Below are 21,514 nucleotides of genomic sequence, written 5' to 3' on the forward strand. Positions count from 1 at the left end.
TGATGCATAGAGCTATCTACTTCTGTTGGCAGGCCTTTCAGTCTTCAATCTGACACTTCCTTTTTTTATCCAGCAAGCTAATTTCCCCTCTTTTGTGAGGAGTAACTGTTTTCACACTACTGCTTACCCAGCAAGCCTCCTTATTGTTTCATGGCTAATTATCTTCTCCAGCTTCACCTTCCCCAGTGAGGAGAGCAGGACAGTGTCTCCCAGCACTAATGAAAGCTAGGTTTTATGGGTACACTGTGTAAATAAATGTAAGCTCTGATCAGGCAACATAATAAATGACTTCCTAACTTTATGGAGTCACAGCTCATCTAGTGCTTTGCTAAATAACGGAGCAAAATGATTAATTTGGTGAAGGAGGGGCCTTTCGATGTTGAGGGGAAAAAGTATCGGGCTCTGTCAGTTTAATATGGAAGCTATCTGCAGGTAAACACGAGGAATCTGTATTGATCTGGATGTCCCGGTTGGTCCCCAAAAGCATGCCTTACAAAGAAGTCCTTTGAAAAATATGGCTGATCTGGTGAGAGGTGGAGATCATCTGGAATGATATGTTCCTGCTTACTTCCAATTTATTAATAAAGAACAACAACCAGGACTTGTATAATATAAAATGCTCTCCAATGCACTGAATGCAAGCACAGCAGAGATGCCAGCCACAAAGGCTGCATTGCCTTAAGGGAGTGAGTCCAGCAGGTTCAGGATAGGTAATTAGCCTTGCTGGCAGCTCAGAGTCTTGCTTATGAACTCAGTGTGTTCTCTAGGTGGCCTTCCTAAAGACTCACAGTCGAGGGATTTAGAGCACCTAGCTATATTCAGCCAAAGAGGGGGTAATTTAATACACCCTAACCCCTAAAGAGTGCATTTTATTTTTCTTTTGCAAAATAAATTTGTAAGTAAGATAATTTTCTCTGGATTTAAAGTTTTATGTCTTTGACACAGAAACCTGTGTTTTCTGTTACCATTTGAAGTGCTGACATGTAAAAAGAGACTGGGAGCCTCTGCCTCTCTTGCTTTGACAAAACACTGGAATAAATAAATTGCAGGGCAGAGGATTTCATTGGCTCACAGTTTCGTATGTTTCAGGTCAGATACAATTGGCTCCATTGCTTTTGGGCCCAGGTAAGAGAGAGCATCTGGACTGGGAGCCTGCGGTAGAGCCAAGCAGCTAACCTAATGGGAGACAGGAAGTAGAGAGAAAAAGACCTGGAGGAGTCAGGGACAAGACACAGCCTTCAGTAACATGCCCCCAGTGACGTACTCCCACCAGTGAGGCTCTCCCTCCTCACGGCTGTTCCCGGTGGGCCAACCATCACGAGGTTTGCATCCCCATGATGACCCATTTACTTCCCTGGCACCAACAGGAGAATAAGCTTTCAACACTTGGACATTTTATATCCAAATCACAAGACCTAGAGCCACTGCTTGTATTCCCAAAAAGATGAGTTTTTTAAAATACGGGAATTGGGGTTGGGGATTTAGCTCAGTGTAGAGCGCTTGCCTAGCAAGCACAAGGCCCTGGGTTCGGTCCCCAGCTCCAAAAAAAAAAGAAAAGAAAAAAAAATATGGGAATTTCAGAAACTTTAGCGTTCTTCCCTTAAGATCTCAAACATAAATTCTACATTTTTAATAATCTAAGAATTCTGTACTATGAATCAGAAGTATAAAATCTTGTGGAAACCCTCCTCAAAATCATTCGTTACCTTCCAGCAACATTCATCCTGAAATTTTGTACAACCCATGCAACGTCCGTTGTGGTCTGTAAACTCTCCCGCTGTTTTTGTGGAATGACCAGAAGCAGCTCAAGGGAGGTAACCTTTCGACAGCCCAGTCCCCATTCAAGTAAGCAAGCAATGAAATAAACCACTCGAGGTATAAGATTAGATACAAAGGTCAAACGTCGTCAAGAAAACGAGTCACCCGTCTTTAGTCAGTCTTCAACTTTGAGCCAATCAAATTATAAATGCTAGGAAAAGCAGTTTTCATTGACTAGTTCAGGTAGGAGGACACAGAGACAAAAATGGCATGTCCCGTTTTGAGCTGTAGCTAATTTACTTGTATATACTGCCAACTTTATATTCGTATTTTTCCCCCTCTGAATTAAGTGTTTCAATCATTAACTTAGAACTTGAGAAGGAAGAAAGGAAACTCTACCCTGCTTGTCCAGGAGGAATTAAGAACACCAAGGTCACAGTCTTGGCTATCACTGTGTGTACCTTCCACGGAAATGAGCAGAGGTAAAGGCCTCTCAGTGAGCATGGTAGTCTTTCCCCCTTATTTCCTAGGAATATGTTTCAGGACTCCTCACGGATGCCTGAAATCCTGGATATAAATCCTGTGTGTTGGAGCACCATGCTGTCTTCATATACACACATTGGTCAATGGTTTTCCTCCTGAAGAGAAAACTGATCACACACTGTAGCTATAGTTTTTGCTGTTGGGGTTTTGAAAGCAAAACGAGCACAAACTTCCTTTTCCTTTGTGATTTCAAAGTTAGTTTTACTCTTACAGTACATCTTACCGGCCTCCAGATTCCACTTCGTCTTTTCTTTCCCTGCCGAGAACTTTTTTTTTTTACCTTTTCACTTGAACAATACGAAATATGGTTTCTCTTTGGCAAATTCAAAACGCCAGCATCGATACCCATGTGGCATGAGGCTTTTAGACCCTAATAAAATAGGAGTCAACTACTTGACCATAAGAAACTAAGATAATAAAGGTGTCTGCTAAGTTATGAATAGGTGGGTCTCTCATACACTATGGATATCTAGACAAATAGATGGCTCATACCTTAGTATGAGCATGGGGCAGGATAGAGAGAGAGACTACTCAGAACGGTGTTCAATTTAAGTTCTATGAACTGTTTATATCTAGAGTTTCCCACTTAATATCTTCAGGCCTCAGTTGACCTTGCATTACTGAAACTGTGGAAAACAAATTGCAGAGGGAGAAGCAACCGTGTGTGTACTCTGTAGGGGCAGATCCTGAACAAAAGTGAACTCTTATCTGTTATGTGATGGCTGGCTTCTCAGGCAGACATCTGCGTGTTGGCAAAGCTTTCCTTGGATCGCATGCTACTTCTGGATCATTCTAAGAACGTTATGTTATCAGTCTAAGAGTTTTAAGTCTTCATACTCAAAATGCAAATACCACACAGCAAGAATAAGTCAAAAAGGGAGGTGCGATGTTGTCCTTGAGGGCTCCTTTATCCAGCTGGCCTGTTGTCCTCAGGCTTTACACGCACCGGGCAAAGGCATTCAGCTCTTCTACTCCGTCTCCACCGAGGTTCGTTTTTTTTATTTTTTTTTATTTTTTAAACTTACTCTCAATTATTTCAGGTCCATAGAATCTGCAAGAAGTAGGAAAATTAAATTCCCTTAATTTAAAAGTCTCAGTTTATTTTTATATAAATTTTAAACAATTTTAATGTTGGTACTGTTTGGAAATCTGGAGGAAAGTTCCAAGGACACACGGGATAGGGACGGAGAGGAGAACTAGACCTCCTTCCTGTTGAGTCTACTTGGAGCGGAATGGAGCATTTCCGTTGTTGCATCCAAAGCAATGGGCAAGGTCAAATAGCTTATTTGCTGGTGGAAACGGGCTGTGTTGTAGTCTCTTCTAGTGCCTTATTCAGATGAGAAAGTGAAGGACCTGTGGGGAGGCACGAAGTGCCCTGTGTGCTGGTGAGCTACGCAGGGGACTGAGGTAGAAGAATCACTGGGGTTTGGGAACAGTGTGGCCAACATCCTGAGACCCTGTGGCCACGTAAAAAGAAGAAAAAGGACAAAATATAGAAGTTATGTAAGACTTAAGGAAAAGAAGATGGGTACTGGCACCGTTTTATTGCCGCCTGCTTTAATACTTCCTAAACTGAAGGTAGACACGTAAGCTTTGTACAGGAATTAGATAATAACCTAAATGTCCTTAATCCATTGGTACAAATATATTGCTTCTCCATAAAAACACCGTTTCTCTACATACAAGGCTTCTGATAGTGTATTTATAGGTGTCTGTTTTTCTGCATACATAGCTCCTAGATATCAGCTGGGCGTCCTTTAATACAGTTCTGACACTTTCTTCATGGAGGTTGTATCAGACCTATGAGGGAAAGGGCAGTAGAGTCAGAGGGCTGTCCTCACATAGATACCAATGCTCCCTCCTGCTTCCTGACTGCCTGGCGGGCTTTAAGAGCTCCTCAACTGACTTCTTGGCTTCAACAGTTTTCTAGAATGGCCTTGGAGCTTGGAGATATACTTTACTTATATCTTCCAATTGATTACAAACAGATGCAAATCCAGAATACCCAAGTGAAAGATCTGCATCAGGTCAAATGGAAGATGGCCTAACCCGTGCCATTCTGCTAGCACCCTCAGATACCCAGTAACCGGAAGCTCATCCAGTGTCATTCTTGAACTCTTTCAGAGTTTGAATCTTCAGCTCCACCTTCCTTTTCAGGTGGTCCTTAGAGAGAAGAAAGGCTGAGCCTCATACTTATCCCTTGGAGTTTCAGGGAGCAGCCACAGTCTGAGGGGACTCAGGGCTCCTTCCTCAATTGCCTTATCATTCAGTCCTGATCAAGAAGAGTCTTCATGAAAACGGAAAAACCATTGCCATTACTCAGGTTTTAGGATCTCTATGGCCAGAACTTAAAACAAGGACAGAATACTATTTGTATTATTCTCTTTGTAATTGAAACAGTACTTTTCTGGGGTGGCCCTTCAGTGAAACTGCAGTGGCAGAGAAAGGGGATAGAAGAAAGTGTTCAAGGTTGTTTGGTTGGTCTTTTTTTGTTTGGGTTTTTTTTTTTTTTTGGTTTGTTTTGCTTGCTTGTTTTTCTTGTGGTGTGTGTATGTTTGTGTGTGTGTGTGTGTGTGTGTGTGTGTTTGTTTGTGTGTATATGTGTATATGTGTTTGTGTGTATATGTGTGTATGTGTGTTTGCATGTGTATGTGTGTATGCCTGTGTTTGTGTGTGTGTCTCTGTGTATGCGTGTGTGTGTCTGTGCGTGTGAATGTGTGTATGTGTGTTTGTGTGTGTGTATATGTGTATATGTGTTTGTGTGTGTGTATGTGTATATGTGTTTGTGTGTATGTGTGCGTATGTGTATATGTGTGTATGTGTGTGTATGTTTGTGTATGTATGTGTATGTATGTGTGTTTGTGTGTGTATATATGTGTGTTTGTGTGTGTATGTGTGTTTGTGAGTGTATGTGTGTATGCATGTGTTTGTGTGTGTGTCTGTGTGTGTGTCTCTGTGTATGCGCGTGTGTGTGTGTGTCTGTGTGTGTGTGTCTGTGTGTGTGTGTCTGTGTGTGTGTGCGTGCGTGTGTGCTCTGCTTTCTTCTATAGAATTATCTCCTACAACCTCCAGGCCACTTTGCTTATAGAACATCAAAGTTCTTGGCAATCTGTTTTTCACAAATGAAGTTGAAGCATTAAGTGGGTTGTTTGTTTTGTTTTATTTTTTAATTGTTAAATAAAGACACTGTTGGATGTGATCCCATGTCTGGAGTAGTGAGAGAAATGTTAGGGCAATCAGAACTGGCCATGTAGTCTAAGGTTGCTGTGTTTTCTCTAGTTTTATTCTTTGAAGACTAGTGTGAGAGAGCAAGACAGGAGGCAGACAGTCTGGTGGGCCTGTGTCCAGTGTCAGCCTGGCAGGTCAGTGCCGACTGTGAGATTGCCTGTGAACCTGTGCCCTCCAGGTTACTCTTCAATGCTTGTATCTCCATGTGCCAGCCTGTAGGATCTGATATCTCTAAGGTAACTGCATTTTTGTCTGTTTGTTTTTAATTCAGTAAAATTTTCTTAATTCACACAAAAGTGATTATTTTAAAGTGAAACACTTCATGGTCTTTAGTATTGACAATATTGTACAACTGCTATTATCTCTACTTTTAATAATTTTCATCACTCAGAAGAAACTCCAGGCCTATTAAACCACAGCACCTTTGCTTCCCTGCTAAGAGCCTGTGGAAGCCAACGGTCTTCATTCTGTCTCTAAGTCTTCCAAATATTTCTGAAATTATCCATTTCAGACTATTTACCTATTCTGGTAATAAATGAAATAATATACTATCTAGCCTGTCCTTTACCTACACACATAGATCCAACCAGACATAGACAAAAATATTTGGTGAAACAAAACTGTGTCTGTCCTAACTACGTGCAGAAGCCTGTCACTTTCTCTAAACAGTGCAGGATGGCAGCCTCTGACATTGTATCCACACAGGAATAGACATCGGAAGATGATTTAAAGATTTCCGAATGATATGCACTATGGAAGACATCCTTTTATAAAAGACGCTTAGGACTGAAAGCATAGCTCTGCGGGTATCATACTTATGATATACAGGTGTGATACCCACACTTATGCAGTGCCGTGGGTTTGATCCCCAGCACTGGATGAAATGGATCGTTCTTAGGTTTTGGTCTCTGGAGCACTTCCTGGAACATACCCTCCGAGGACATCACATGACAACAGAACGTGGCTTTTTCTGTCCCGTGCCTTATTCTGCACACATTCTTGAGGCTATTGGCTTTTCTAACTGGGCAGAGTCCCACCTTCAGAAGTCAGCAGCTCTCTTGCTGGTTTTGCACAGTACAGTTTAACCCCACACCTTTTTCCGTCTCCACCACAATCTGTGAGACAGGAAGTAAGCCTTTTCAGTTCACTTGACAGTGTTATTTTGAGAGCCTGTTTTATATCATAAAGTGTTGTGTAGGCTGGGCTCTACCCAAGACAGGGTAGGCTAAATTCCTGTCCTCATGAAGTTAATCTATGGAAGGAACACTTCTGTCTTCCATTGCTGGATTTCTTGGAGCCACATCTAATAGGTTTTTTTGATTTTCAACAACTTTAGATTATGTTTGTATCGGTTAATTGGTTAATTGATGGCCGTGATAAAATACCTGGATAGAAAGCAACTTATGGAAGAAAGGATTTGTTTTGACTTAGGGTTCCAGGGGGACAGAACTGATTATAGGGGGAAGGCATGGTGACTGTCAGGGAAATCAATGCAGCACAGACAGGAAGCTGGTGGAGCATGCGTTCATCTATGCACAGGAGTGTGCGCAAGTGCACACACACACACACACACACACACACACACGAGCACCCCCTACACACACACATAGGAACACACACACAGGAGCGCGCGCGCACACACACACACACACACACACACACACACACACAGGAGCACACACACAGACAGAGACAGAGACAGAGAAAGACAGAGAGTGAGAGAAGAGGAAACAGGAAGCAGAGCAAGGCTCTAAACCCTCCAGGCCTGCTCCCAGTGGCATGCTCCCTCCAGCAATGCTCTCCTCCTTATGGCTCTGTGACATCTCTAATCAGCACAACAGACTGGGGACCAAGTGCTTAAATACACAATCCTGCAGTGAATATCTCTTGTGCAAACCACCCCAGCAAGCATAGGAAATACATTCGCCCCAGCACACATTTTAGTGAGATCTGTGAAAGGGCTGGATCTTGTCTGTTTTGAGCTTCTGAGCAGATATGTCATCGAAAAAGAACATTCAGAAGAACACTTTATGATCATCAGTGTGAGATAGACTTCCAAGGCATTTTCTCAAGCATTTTTAAAACAGGTTACTTGGACATTCTTGTCAATCTGATAGTGGAGAGAATTTGATTGCTGGAATGTGCCAGCAGTGATAGAATTCCACTGACAATAGACCCAACTTTTAAGGAAAAAAATATTTTCAAAAAATAGAAAGACGTTGACCAATGGGCCTGGCCGAGGACGGTCAGTTGTCCTTCTCATTTGGTTTTTCCTGGAGAATGAACCCAGTTGTAGCACAGAAAAACCGAAAGCATTACTCCATTTACAACAGGAATGCAGTAAGGGACCTGGTCGATGTTTATTGAATTCCGTGTGTGTCCTCTAATAAGCTGAGGTAAAGCGAACCTTGTGACACTTTTTTAACAGTCACATCATCATCTTCATGCTGTGGCAGAAGGAAAATATGTTGAGAGTTTACAATCACTGTCCCATAGGTCTGCCCATAGGATTCCTGTAAGTGCTCACAGCAGTCTATGAAGCAGGCACAATATGCTGAGGTCAGCGTTGGAACTGATATTTACAAACACTACATAACTTATGTGAGAATGCAGTTAACACACTTGTAGGGAACTCAAACTTATGTCTGTTCATTTGTACCCCAAAATTCACACAGCTAATTAACAGCAAACTTTATTTTAGTCTTAATAAATATATATAGTATTATATATTAAGTATTACTATACATTATATATTAAACATTTATATAATACATATTAAGTATTCTTGTATACTTTGGAATCTATTCTCTGCTCAATAAGGGACAAGGCAATACTAACTCAGAATTATTTTACAATTATTTCTCTGCTTTACAAGGACTTGTTGGTATTTTATAAATTTAATTTATACCTACATCCAATCTAAAAATAATTATATTTCTAATGCATTTTGATTAAAGGTAGGAGTAAGGAGAAAACCATACAAATAAAGAAGTGTAGTTATTACATTTTGCTGTTTCTCCTGATTGAAATTCATCTTCCCAGCCATATCCCCCTATATTCTCTCTCAATATTATTCCTCCAAATGCCCAGTCACCTTGCTCATTATTGTGACTGTCTCCTGCTGTCCCTCCCAGGCTCATGCTCTGGTGGCCCTTGCTGGGCTGGTGCCCCTGCTTCTGAGGAGAGGCTGTGGAGCATGTAGGAAGGATGGCCTAGCTGAAGGAAGTAGGTCACTAGGTTGGACATTTGAAGGAGCTGCTGGGCCCCTTGGTTCCTGCCATGCTCTTTGCTCGCCATTTGATGTGAGCACTTCTGTCATGAGTTCCCACTGCCGCAGACTGGTCTCTGTGCCATGCCTTCTCTGCCAAGGACCGGCATCTTTGAAACCGTGAGCCAAAAGCACCCTTCGCCATTTGAGAGAAGCACCTCTCAGCTTTCTTCATGCCAATACGAATAGTAACTAATATAACTTCTATCGTATCTATTTTTCTACATAAAAATCTCTCTTCCTAGATTTCTGTGGGTAGTTCTACTCACTGGGCTTACTCAGGATAGGTCTAGAACAACAGTTCTCAAGCTGTGAGCTGTGACCTCTTTGGGGGGGGTGTCACATATCAGATATTGTACATATCAGAATTTACATTATAAGTTGTAGCAGCAAAATTACAGTTATGAAGTAGCAATGGAATAGTGGTTGGTGCCCAGCACAATATGAGGAACTAAATTAAAGGGTCACGGTATTAGGCAGGTTGAAAACCGCTGATCTAGAGTAAACAGTGTGAATAAAATTTGCAAGATTTTCTGATAGAAATATTTTGTCAGGTTTTGTATTATGTCAGCCATAGTCTTAGAATTTTCAAGATTCTTTCTAAGGACAAGTCTTACATCATTTCATTCTACCCTTCTCCCTCCTGACACTTTCTTATACCCTTCCTTGTTCTCTTTGGAATTCATGGCCACTTTCTGCATTAATTGTTACATACACACACACACACACACACACACACACACACACACAGAGAGAGAGAGAAAGAGAGAGAGAGAGTGTTTATGAATGCAGTTTCTAGTTTTCTACTCTGAACTCTCACTCTCAAACATTAGCTTAGTCCCCTTCTTCCACCCCAAAAAAGAATGGTTCCTGCCACACAGCATGAGTCTCATATTTAGTGTGGGTCACACATTAACTGGGCCCACAGGAAATGTGACCATTGTCAACAATAGTCAAACATAACGTAAGTCATGGATTAACTAAGCCTGCTTTTGCACCTATGCAAGCCCTCCCTTTCCCTTGAACTTAAGTCACCTTGTTTCCTGGGCCCCACCTCAGGGCCTGTCTGTGCTGTTGCAGATGTTAGTAAGCCTCTGCCTGAAGGACAAGTCCTTTCAGCACCTCACTTCTCTGGAACATCCTCTCCTTTTCTTCATAAAACTTAGTTGAGCAAATTTATGAATGAAAGGTCCACACCTGAATTAATTTATATCAATTACTTCTACAACGACAGGCTTTCCGTAGGGTCTTCATTGGCTAGTCACTGGCCATTTGGCTTTATTCAAAGCTCTGAATTTTAGTGTGAATCCATTTGGACTTACTAGTTTGACAAGTATGGGAATAGGTGCGTATTTTTTTTTTTTTTTTGGCTAAGTAATTTCTTTACAAATTACAAAAACAAAGACAAATCAAATTCTTAATTAGTTTGAACATTATTGACCATATCGAAGTGCCAGCCAAGAAAATGACAGTTATGTCAAAGTGTGTGCCATATTCCTCAACTCAACAGTTGCACAGAAAGCAAATATTTAGTTGTACAAGTGTCCTTATTTCCCTCCCCAGTGCCCCAGAGTTTGGTGTAGGTTAAATTCCAAGGAAATGGAGATTTTATTTAAAATACTGACAGAATTTACTACAGAACAAGGTCCAGGCTGCCCTCCACCTGAAGGCTAGTGTAGAGTCAAGAGTTTCTGTGAAAGAAACTGGCTTATGCCAAATTGGCCATAAAGACGATGGAGAACATAGCTTCTTAAAGATCTATTTTTGGGTTTTAGAGTTTTAGGGTTTCAGTGTGTTTGTCTATGGAGGAAAGGGAATAGTTCAGGAAAGTCATATACTAAAAGGGGTCTTTGTCATCCACAAAGCCGCCTCCTCCTCCTCCTCCTCCCCCTCCCCCTCCCCCTCCCCCTCCCCTTCCTCTTCCTCTTCCTCTTCCTCTTCCTCTTCTTCTTCTTCTTCTTCTTCTTCTTCTTCTTCTTCTTCTTCTTCTTCTGCTTCTGCTTCTGCTTCTGCTTCTGCTTCTGCTTCTGCTTCTTCTGCTTCTGCTTCTGCTTCTGCTTCTGCTTCTGCTTCTGCTTCTTCTGCTTCTTCTGCTTCTTCTGCTTCTTCTGCTTCTTCTGCTTCTTCTGCTTCTTCTGCTTCTTCTGCTTCTTCTGCTTCTCCTTGTTTTCTTCTTCAGAACATTATGATGGATGTTCATTAAGCCCAAGCCGTGGCCCTGGGGAGCATTACAAAGAGCCTCAAATGTAAATCCTGTAAATCTAAGGAAAGGGTTCTCAATTAATATCCCTACTGTTCAGATGGACCTTTTTTTTTTTTTTTCAGAATACAAAATGCTGGGCAAGAGTGAGGAAATCTCAGCCCTACAGAAGGATTAAGGGCAGGGCAGGGCAGGGCAGGTCAGGTCAGGGCAGGGCAGGGCAGGGGAGGGGAGGGGAGGGGAGGGGAGGGAAGGGAAGGGAATGGAAGGGAAGGGAAGGGAAGAGAAGGGAAGAGAAGGGAAGAGAAGGGAAAGTTAAAAGTAACTGCCAAAGTCATCCTGGCTTCATGACTGAGGCTAAGTGAAGGCTTCTTTAATATGGAATTTTTTTTATTAAAAGTGAATGATCTCCTAGTAGATTAAGTCAGATATTCCCTGGAATTATCATACAAGGAAGTTTTAAAAGACAAGAGACTTGATGGGAACATAAACCATAACATTAACCAGGCTTTATCCCAGCTGCTTTTGAGCTATTCCGTGGGTACTGCTGAGCTCTGTCCTTTCATAGGTTCAGTTTGCAAATCCATAAAGCAGTGTCTGACCGTGACCATGTCCAGAGACAGTCTAAGCTGCAAGCATCCCTTAGGCTTAACTCTGGCATAGGGTAGCACAATGGTCGAGTCCCGGGTTTTGAGACTCTGTTGGAAGATCCTCTGCTGCCACATGTTAAAGTCGATGAGGGTAACAGAGAGCTCCTCTGAAGGCCTGGTTTGGTTATTTATCACCACCGTCAGTACAGTGTCAGTCAGGAGGGTGTTTGAAATTAATACACTCTTCAAGTGGACTGATGGATTACCCCTACAGCTAAAGATTTTAACATTCACTAGCTAAACAGACTGGCCATTAGTCCTTTCTTCTATCTGTTAGCAAAGAATAAACAGAAATTGTAATAAAAATTCATCACAGTATACGGACCTCATATCTAAGTGGCCGTGATAACTGGCCGTGTACTAGATTGACTGCAGCAAAAAATATCTCTTTTAGAAAAAAATTCCCTATTTAATGTCTACCTTATAACCGGACTCTTTAACTAAGTTGACTTATACAGAGAATCCCCTCCACATCCAATGTGAAGCACACTTAATATGTTTGTGTGCATCCTTTAACCGTTAATTTTAGGAAGGACCGAGGCTTTACACATGTGCCTCAGATGCTCCAGGTGAGCTTTTCTTCCTCCCACTAAAGAAAGAGAGCTGCCTGGCCTGTTTTTCAAGGACGGTGGAGATCGTCTGACTTGGAGTGAGAAAGCTCTGCTTGCAGGGGTTCACTGTTCTCCTCAGCTATCAGATCATGGCTTGTTTTTAGGAGTAAATTCGAAGGGATGGTGAGGAGATGTAGCCAAGGGGGAGTCGAGGAGCTTATGAGCAACTCTGCACATGGTAAGAATTAGTTACCAACCATCGACTGCTTCCCTGGAAACTTAGAATTATTTTATGTTTCACCCAAGAGTGATTTTGAAGATCGATGGGGCTGTATCTGTTTTAGAGGTGATGATACTGATGCTTGCACAGCCTAAATAACCCTTGTACAAGGTAATAGAGCTGGTTAGAGTGGTCAGGCCATCAGCTAGTCTGCTGATTCTAGAGTCGTGGCTGTCCATCTGCCTCCTTGGCATGAATGTAAGTGGAGCTGAGGATGCTCTTATGGTCCTATAGATGAACCTCTCAGGGTCCACAGTGCATTTTTTGTCTTCCTTGGCTCCACAATAGTACCAGATAGCTGGGTGAGAAGTGAGGATGCGGGTGAAGCCATTCAACAGCTACGTCCCATAGAAGGCCAAGAGAATATGAGTTCTCAGGAAGACAGGCAGAGAGCAGCAGAAGGGCACCTAGGCTATCGCTTCCCTGAGAGGCAGGGAAGTCCTCAGACAGTTGTCAATCCGGACTGGAAGGTTTTATCTGTCAGAAGCATAGGCAGACCAGTAGTAATTATCAACAGGAGTCGAAGTGAAATTTCTCTCGCAAAGAGAAAATAAAGAAGACAGGGATTGAGGAAACAATGGTTGTGGAGCTGCCTGGGAACACTCGGCAAGATGTGGGCATTGCTCGTCTTGGCCAACAGGAGGCAAAGCCTGATTCTCATGGCCAAGCCCAGAAAAGAAAGAAAAATGGAGGTGTATACACTGTTCTAGGTTCCTGAGTTAATGGTACTTTAACCCAGACATAGAGGCAAGACAGTTCTTATGCACAGCAACAGATAGGTGTCTACTAGAGACCCAGGGAGTAAACTACTATGAGAATGTACGTATGATACCTATGATATTTCACAGACTCTACCTTTTAATCTTCATTTAGATGACAGCTTTATTTTTAGCTGCTTTAGTTACTTTCCTATAACACAACTAAAATATACCCTTAAGTAATTTAGGGGAAAGGGAATTTGGCTCATAGTTTCAGAGGGTCCCGTTCATAGGCAGCTGACCCCATGCCCTGGGGCACATAATGGAGGAGCTTCGTTTGCTCTGCTGTGAAGTAGCAGAAAAAGGGCCATGGACAAGGTCCTCCAAAGGATCCACTCCAAGTGGCGTATTTCTTCCTGCTAAATCTTACCTTCAAAGATCTCCAGAAGCTCCCAAAATAGTATGATCAGGTGGGGACCAAGCTTTCAAAACATGGGCCTGTGGGATATATTTCATATTCAACCCACAATAATCAACCCAAACTAAGATTTAAAGCATAGCACAATCAACAGGAAATGGTTAAATCCATAAAGGATGGTATAATAGTATACTGATTTTAATTTGAATTTACATTAATGCTTCGGTGACAGTCATTGTTGATAAAAGCCCATTCCCACAGTGTTTGGATGTTATCTCAAGGAGGAACAGAGTTCTTGATGCCAATACCTTCCAATCTGTTTTATGTTCTAACCTCCAAGAGGATCTAATAGATAACAATTTCCTGATTATGTTCTCTAATTCTCTCTGTCTCTCTCCCTCCCTCCCTCACTCCCCCCTTTCTGCCTCCTCTCCCTTCTATTGCAGGAGACTTTGAATGTGATTGATCCTGGCTTGATGGACCTGAATGGAATGAGTGAGGATGCCCTGGAATGGGATGAAACAGACATAAGTAACAAACTCATTAGTGTGCATGAAGAATCAAACGACCTTGATCAAGACCCAGAGCCTATGCTACCCGCAGTGAAGCTTGAAGAGACACACCACAAGGACTCTGGTTATGAAGAGGAGGCAGGTGACTGTGGAGGGTCTCCGTATACCTCAAATATCACTGCACCTTCCAGCCCACACATTTACCAAGTGTACAGTCTTCACAATGTGGAGCTCCACGAGGACAGCCACACTCCATTTCTGAAAAGCAGCCCTAAGTTCACAGGCACAACACAGCCTACTGTTTTAACTAAGAGCCTCAGCAAGGACTCTTCCTTTTCATCTACAAAATCGTTACCAGACCTTCTAGGGGGTTCCGGTTTGGTGAGGCCTTACTCGTGTCACAGTGGAGACTTGAGCCAGAATTCAGGCAGTGAGAGTGGAATTGTCAGCGAAGGAGACAACGAGATGCCGACCAACTCTGACATGAGCTTGTTCAGTATGGTAGACGGGTCCCCAAGTAACCCTGAAACGGAGCATCCGGACCCACAAATGGGAGATGCAGCCACTGTGCTAGAGCAAAAGTTTAAAGACAACGGGGAAAGCATTAAGCTTTCAAGTGTCTCTCGGGCATCCGTCTCACCAGTGGGTTGTGTAAATGGAAAAGCAGGGGATTTAAACAGTGTTACCAAACACACTGCTGATTGTTTGGGAGAAGAACTACAAGGAAAACATGACGTGTTTACATTTTATGATTACTCGTACCTCCAAGGCTCAAAACTCAAATTACCAATGATAATGAAACAGCCACAGAGTGAAAAGGCACACGTGGAGGATCCCCTTCTTGGTGGTTTTTATTTTGATAAAAAGTCCTGCAAAGCTAAACATCAGGCTTCAGAGTCACAACCAGATGCGCCTCCCCACGAAAGGATTCTGGCAAGCGCGCCCCACGAGATGGGACGCAGCGCATACAAAAGTAGCGACATAGAGAAGACATTCACGGGCATTCAGAGTGCCAGACAGCTCTCCCTTCTATCTCGTAGCTCATCTGTAGAGTCCCTTTCTCCAGGGGGTGATTTGTTTGGATTGGGAATCTTTAAAAATGGCAGTGACAGCCTCCAGCGGAGCACTTCTTTAGAAAGTTGGTTGACATCCTATAAGAGCAATGAGGATCTCTTTAGCTGTCACAGCTCTGGGGACATAAGTGTGAGCAGTGGCTCAGTTGGTGAGCTGAGTAAGAGGACGTTAGACCTTCTGAATCGCCTGGAGAATATACAGAGCCCCTCGGAGCAAAAGATCAAGCGGAGTGTTTCTGACATGACTCTACAAAGCAGTTCCCAAAAGATGCCCTTCGCTGGCCAGATGTCACTGGATGTCGCATCCTCCATCAATGAAGACTCTCCGGCATCTCTTACAGAACTGAGTAGTAGCGATGAGCTCTCTCTTTGCTCGGAGGACATTGTGTTACACAAAAACAAGATCCCAGAATCCAACGCATCATTCAGGAAGCGCCTGAATCGCTCAGTGGCTGATGAGAGCGACGTCAATGTTAGCATGATTGTCAATGTGTCCTGCACCTCTGCTTGCACTGATGATGAAGATGACAGCGACCTCCTCTCCAGCTCCACTCTCACCTTAACTGAAGAAGAGCTGTGCCTCAAAGATGAGGATGACGACTCCAGTATTGCAACAGATGATGAAATTTATGAAGAGAGCAACCTGATGTCTGGGCTGGACTACATAAAGAATGAACTGCAGACTTGGATAAGACCAAAACTTTCCTTGACGAGAGAAAAGAAACGGTCCGGTGTCACTGATGAAATAAAGGTCAATAAAGATGGGGGAGGCAATGAGAAGGCCAATCCCTCGGACACCCTGGACATCGAGGCCCTTCTCAATGGCTCCATAAGATGTCTTTCCGAAAACAACGGGAATGGTAAGACTCCGCCCAGAACTCATGGCTCAGGAACCAAAGGTGAAAATAAGAAAAGTACGTATGACGTTAGTAAGGATCCGCACGTGGCTGACATGGAAAATGGCAATATTGAAAGTACCCCAGAAAGAGAAAGGGAGAAGCCACAAGGGCTTCCAGAGGTGTCAGAGAACCTTGCTTCAAATGTGAAAACGATTTCTGAATCTGAGCTCAGCGAGTATGAAGCAGTAATGGATGGTTCTGAGGATTCAAGTGTTGCCAGAAAGGAATTTTGTCCCCCAAATGACAGACATCCTCCACAGATGGGTCCCAAACTCCAGCATCCCGAAAATCAAAGTGGCGACTGCAAGCCAGTCCAGAACCCTTGCCCGGGGCTACTGTCGGAAGCTGGCGTTGGAAGCAGGCAAGACAGCAATGGACTAAAATCTTTGCCTAACGATGCACCAAGTGGGGCTAGAAAACCTGCCGGTTGCTGCCTGCTGGAGCAGAATGAGACAGAGGAAAGTGCTTCTATCAGCAGCAACGCTTCCTGTTGCAACTGCAAGCCAGATGTTTTCCATCAAAAAGATGATGAAGATTGTTCAGTACATGACTTTGTTAAGGAAATCATTGACATGGCATCAACAGCCCTAAAAAGTAAGTCACAGCCTGAAAGTGAGGTGGCCGCACCCACATCACTAACCCAAATTAAGGAGAAGGTGTTAGAGCATTCGCACCGGCCCATACACCTGAGAAAGGGGGACTTTTACTCCTACTTATCACTTTCGTCCCACGACAGTGACTGTGGGGAGGTCACCAATTACATAGATGAGAAGAGCAGTACTCCATTGCCACCGGACGCTGTGGACTCTGGCTTAGATGACAAGGAAGACATGGACTGCTTCTTTGAAGCTTGTGTTGAGGATGAGCCTGTCAATGAGGAAGCTGGTCTCCCCGGTGCCCTTCCCAATGAATCAGCCATCGAGGATGGAGCAGAGCAAAAGTCAGAACAAAAGACAGCCAGCTCTCCTGTGCTCAGTGACAAGACAGACCTGGTGCCTCTTTCAGGACTTTCCCCTCAGAAGGGAGCTGATGATGCAAAGGAAGGAGATGATGTGTCTCACACTTCCCAGGGCTGTGCAGAGAGCACAGAGCCTACCACCCCCTCAGGAAAGGCCAATGCAGAGGGGAGGTCAAGAATGCAAGGTGTATCAGCAACGCCAGAAGAAAACGCTGCTTCGGCCAAACCGAAAATTCAAGCTTTCTCTTTGAATGCAAAACAGCCAAAAGGCAAGGTTGCCATGAGGTATCCCAGCCCCCAAACTCTAACCTGTAAAGAGAAGCTCGTAAACTTTCATGAAGATCGACACAGTAACATGCATAGGTAGAGTGTAATGCCCCCACGCATGGAAATCATCTCATTGAAAGGTATGTATGAGTACTACTGCTGTGTGTGTGTGCATGCGCGTGTGCCTTTGTGTGTGAATGTGTGTGTGTGTGTGTGCCTGTGCCTGTGCCTGTGTGTGTGTGTGCCTGTGCCTGTGCCTGTGCGTGTGTGTGTGTGTGTGTGTGTGTGTGTAAGACTGGTCAGCATGATTAGTTGTGACACAGACACATCCGGATAAGACATTTAAGTAGAAACATAACAGTGATAGCCACTGTGGGAAGCACAAGGGGACCAGTGGTGGAATTGTGATATTATATTTATTCCCTCATTTTAGCAAGAGCAACACAATATTTGAGAAAATAGCTGATCCAGTTGGGCTTTAATTTCTTCAACGAGAGGAGAAAAATACCGTGCGAGTTGCAGGCATTCCTTGAGATCAAAGTGCATGTTCAGTAGCTACAGTCCTTCCTGCAGCGCCTACTTAGAACTTCCCAGGGAAGAGTGTGGATCTAAGTAAAGACTGTGTCTCTTCCCAGACTGGGCTTTTCCTTAGGCTCCTGCTTACGTAACTAGTCTCCCAGTCACTTCCCCCGGGGAAGACTGTGCTGTCACAGCTCTCCATCATGGCCTCAGAATCCCAACAGGAGCAAAAAGTTGACGTAAAAGAAGAGGCCCCCTAGTTGTACACACACAGATTGAGCACCAGCGCAGAACGCAGATACCGGGAGGATCCATGACAAGTTAATGGCGTCTCGATAAAAACAGAATTTTTGAATTTTGCCTGAAGGTGACAGGCTGATTGCCATCAATTTTTTTTGAGAAATTCATTCCACTTTTCATATTTAATAAGACAGCTATTGGTTGATCATTCTGAGATGGTGATACAGCTTGAACAGCGACACAGAGATTCTGCTATTTCCCGTTTCTAAGCCCCAGTGATGAATGCACTTCCTCAATCAAGTTTAAAGAGAAATTTAGCTTTCAGATATGAGAGATGTATTTTACCAAAGTATGAGGTGCATTACGCCCTCCACCCCCGCCACAGAAGCCTAATGCCGTAACCTAAAGTCGTGCTATAGGAAATGAATTACAGAAGCAATCTACCCTAATTTGTTAACTTATTCAAATAACAGTTATTATACTTAACTATGCTAAAGATTATCTTTTTTGTGGCAGATTGTTTATTTTTTTGATGAGCCTAATTACTGATTTTCTAAAAGTAATTTACATTTATTACAAATACATCTTTTAAAATGTGACAGATAAATGTTGTTCCCATAATGTATTATGAAAAAAGTTACTATTTAAAAACACATTATTTAATTTGAAAGATGAATGGCAAACATCATTATTTTTTTTCCTGCAACACCTGTGCCCTGAGCTCATTAAAATGTGCGATTCTATGTCGAGCTGCTAGAATGGGGTGCGAGGGGGGAATCTATACCATATATATACCCTAAAAATAAACTCAGTATGCAAAACCGAAGAAAGGCATCCTACTTACTGATGTAGCTTCACTAATTTTCTATTTCAGACACTATTTACAATTGCCTGCAAGTGAGAACAAAAGGGGGAGAGAGAATGTGTTCTCTGTGAGTCCTGTCTACCCTATAATCACACCCTCCATCAGTATGCGGTAAAACTGACCATTAAGGGAGAGTAACCGGGATCCCATAAGCCGCTTCAGAACAGGTTCTATTAGAACTGATGGGATGCGGGCTCTGCCCGCCTCCGCAGAAGGACCGGAAAGCCTGGTTGATTTTGTTTTCTGAAAACAGATAAAGGCTTGAAAGCAGCAGAGCTGTGAGCATGCCACCCTGTGACTGTGACCCTGAAGTCACCAGTCCCGCTGAGATCTGGAGCAGAGACCCAGCGAAGGCTCTGGAATGCATTCTCCTTGTTTGATCCTCTGGGAGCCTCTTCTCATCCTCACATAGAGATGTGGAATTGAAATGCAATGTAAATGACTAGAGATTCCATTTTTTGACTTGAGGGAAATGGAGGGGCTGACAGAGCTGTGTAATTGTCACATCTTACAAGCACAGACAGTGTAAAAATATCAGCCGCTTGCCTGCCCATCAGAAGGGCTCCGTTGTGCCCCACACCAGGCTCTACTGTGGGCAAAGGGAAGAAGCAGCCACATTTTATTTCTATAGAACTGACATCGCCCCCAAGTGACTTGTTCTCAACCTAGAGCTTTGTGAACAACCATAGATTGCTCCTACCTACCTTTGAGGGTATGTGAGCACAAGTGCATGCAAGTGTGAGTGCATGAGTATGTGTGTGCAGTATGAATGTGTGTGCATGTCTGTGTGTGTGTGTGTGTGTGTGTGTGTGTGTCTCAGTACCGTGTTAATAAAGCATCTTGGTGCCTGATTGTTTGCCTAGTTACAAGCATAGGGTGTAAATTTGCACCAGCCTGTGAAGTGTCAGAGTACTGTCACCTGAGAAGTTATTCAGTCTGAAGATGCTGCTGGGCTTCCTGTCTTTGTCAGGATGTGTCCTAAGGTTACATTGACACTTTACATGCATATGAGCTTATTTGTTCTCAGTGTTCCTTCTACAATGTCCAAAACCAGCAGAAGTTCTTCCTTTCAAAAGCCATTTGGGGGCTGTTAGATGGCATTGTCTTTGTACCAGGACAACACAATTTACCAAAGTCAATTTGTCGGAGCTCTTTTCCCAGAAATAGACTGTTTACGACTTGGAACCATGCAGATAGTCTACAACCAGAATAGATTCTTTTCGAAGACTTTTGAAAATTATATTTACTATGTTCTAATTAAAAACCTCAGAGCCCATTTGAGAAGATTAACCTAGGCCTAACAGTGTGTGCCTTTGCACTTCTTTCCAGCACGATGCTGGGCTTTTGACTGGGTCCATCTGCGTTAAAATGGAGAGGTCAGTTATAGCAAATCACATCAAAGGGGGGCAGGGTGTGACTGGCTAGAGCCAGCTCTTCCTGCCTAATTTGGCGGGAGCACATAGTGTAGGCCTGGAATGTCTCCTAGGACCTGCCTAAGAAATGTAGTTTGCACTAATCTTTTTGCTGAATTCTGACCGCTATTTCTTCATAATCCTCATCATAAGCCCGTGATCTTAGATGAACGATTTAACCCTAAATTTCAGGCTGGATAAATCCTGCGGTGTAAAAAGTTAACCCCTCACATCCAGCCAGTGTGTAGTTTTGTGTCTTTTCCTAAAGTTCATCTAATGGTTTAATGTGTACATGGTGTGTGTGTGTGTGTGTGTGTGTGTGTGTGTGTGTGTGAGTGATTTGGTCTTGCTTTCATTGTCTTGCCTACTTTATCAGACTATACAAGTGATGGGCCACAGAGTTTTAGATTTAAATGACTATGTTGATGCACGCTGACACAATTTAAAGGGCAGCCCAGCTTTCATAAATTGAGAAAGTGGTTGGAGCAAACATGGCTCATCAGTCTCATTCCCTTACTGGACTGACACTGGGGTTTCCGAAGGCTGGCCAAGCAGCTTTAGGAAACTACATGGGGGGCTTGTACATTATGCCTTCACTAGACACTACACTTTTACCTTTAAACCACCTTACTAACCCACTACTAGATGTACTTCTAATTATCTGGTTCTCTCTCTCTCTCTCTCTCTCTCTCTCTCTCTCTCTCACACACACACACACACACACACACACACACACACACGGGGGGGGGGGAGAGAGAGAGAGAGAGAGAGAGAGAGAAATTTGGGCTTGAGCCCATTTGGCCTGCCTTGTTCCCAAGTGTGCCAAATTGAAAGAATTGGTTACCCGGAGGGAATTCAAATGCCAGCTCGTTTGCTGAGATGGGGTTGGCCTCACTGGAGGATCCCCTCAGTGCAGATTCCCGATGAGTCACATCCTCAGCATCTGAGTAACGCTGCACTGTGCTTCCTTGAATTACTGCATTATTTTACCGTACCAAATTTTGTTCCATCTGCCTCTGTCTGTCTCCCCCACCCCTGTTAACTTCCTATATCTTCTCAACATTCCGTTTCCCTGGGGTGGACCTACGGCTGGAAAACTTTTTCTGACTCATACGCTGAGTTATCATACACAAATCAGTGGCGGAAGTGTTAGCCTGGGAGTGAAGTTCCCAGTC

The 21,514-nt window shown here is 43.4% G+C and overlaps 1 protein-coding gene across 6 annotated transcripts in view; it reads left to right on the plus strand.

The window, feature by feature from the left end:
* Akap6 (A-kinase anchoring protein 6) overlaps positions 1-21,514 on the plus strand; it is a 440,318-nt gene that overhangs the window by 412,074 nt on the left and 6,730 nt on the right. For 5 of the 6 annotated variants that reach the window (XM_017594343.3, NM_022618.2, XM_017594342.3 and 2 more), the window contains exon 13: positions 14,041-17,443. In XM_017594343.3, coding sequence (XP_017449832.1) covers positions 14,041-17,403 — 3,363 coding nt within the window. In that variant the 3' untranslated portion in view covers positions 17,404-17,443. Of the gene's footprint in view, positions 1-5,580; positions 10,667-14,040; positions 17,444-21,514 lie in introns of those variants that run through there. The other variant, XM_039112889.2, reaches the window with a different exon arrangement.

This window comes from Rattus norvegicus, chromosome 6 (assembly GCF_036323735.1).
Source record: "Rattus norvegicus strain BN/NHsdMcwi chromosome 6, GRCr8, whole genome shotgun sequence".
NCBI lineage: Eukaryota > Metazoa > Chordata > Mammalia > Rodentia > Muridae > Rattus > Rattus norvegicus.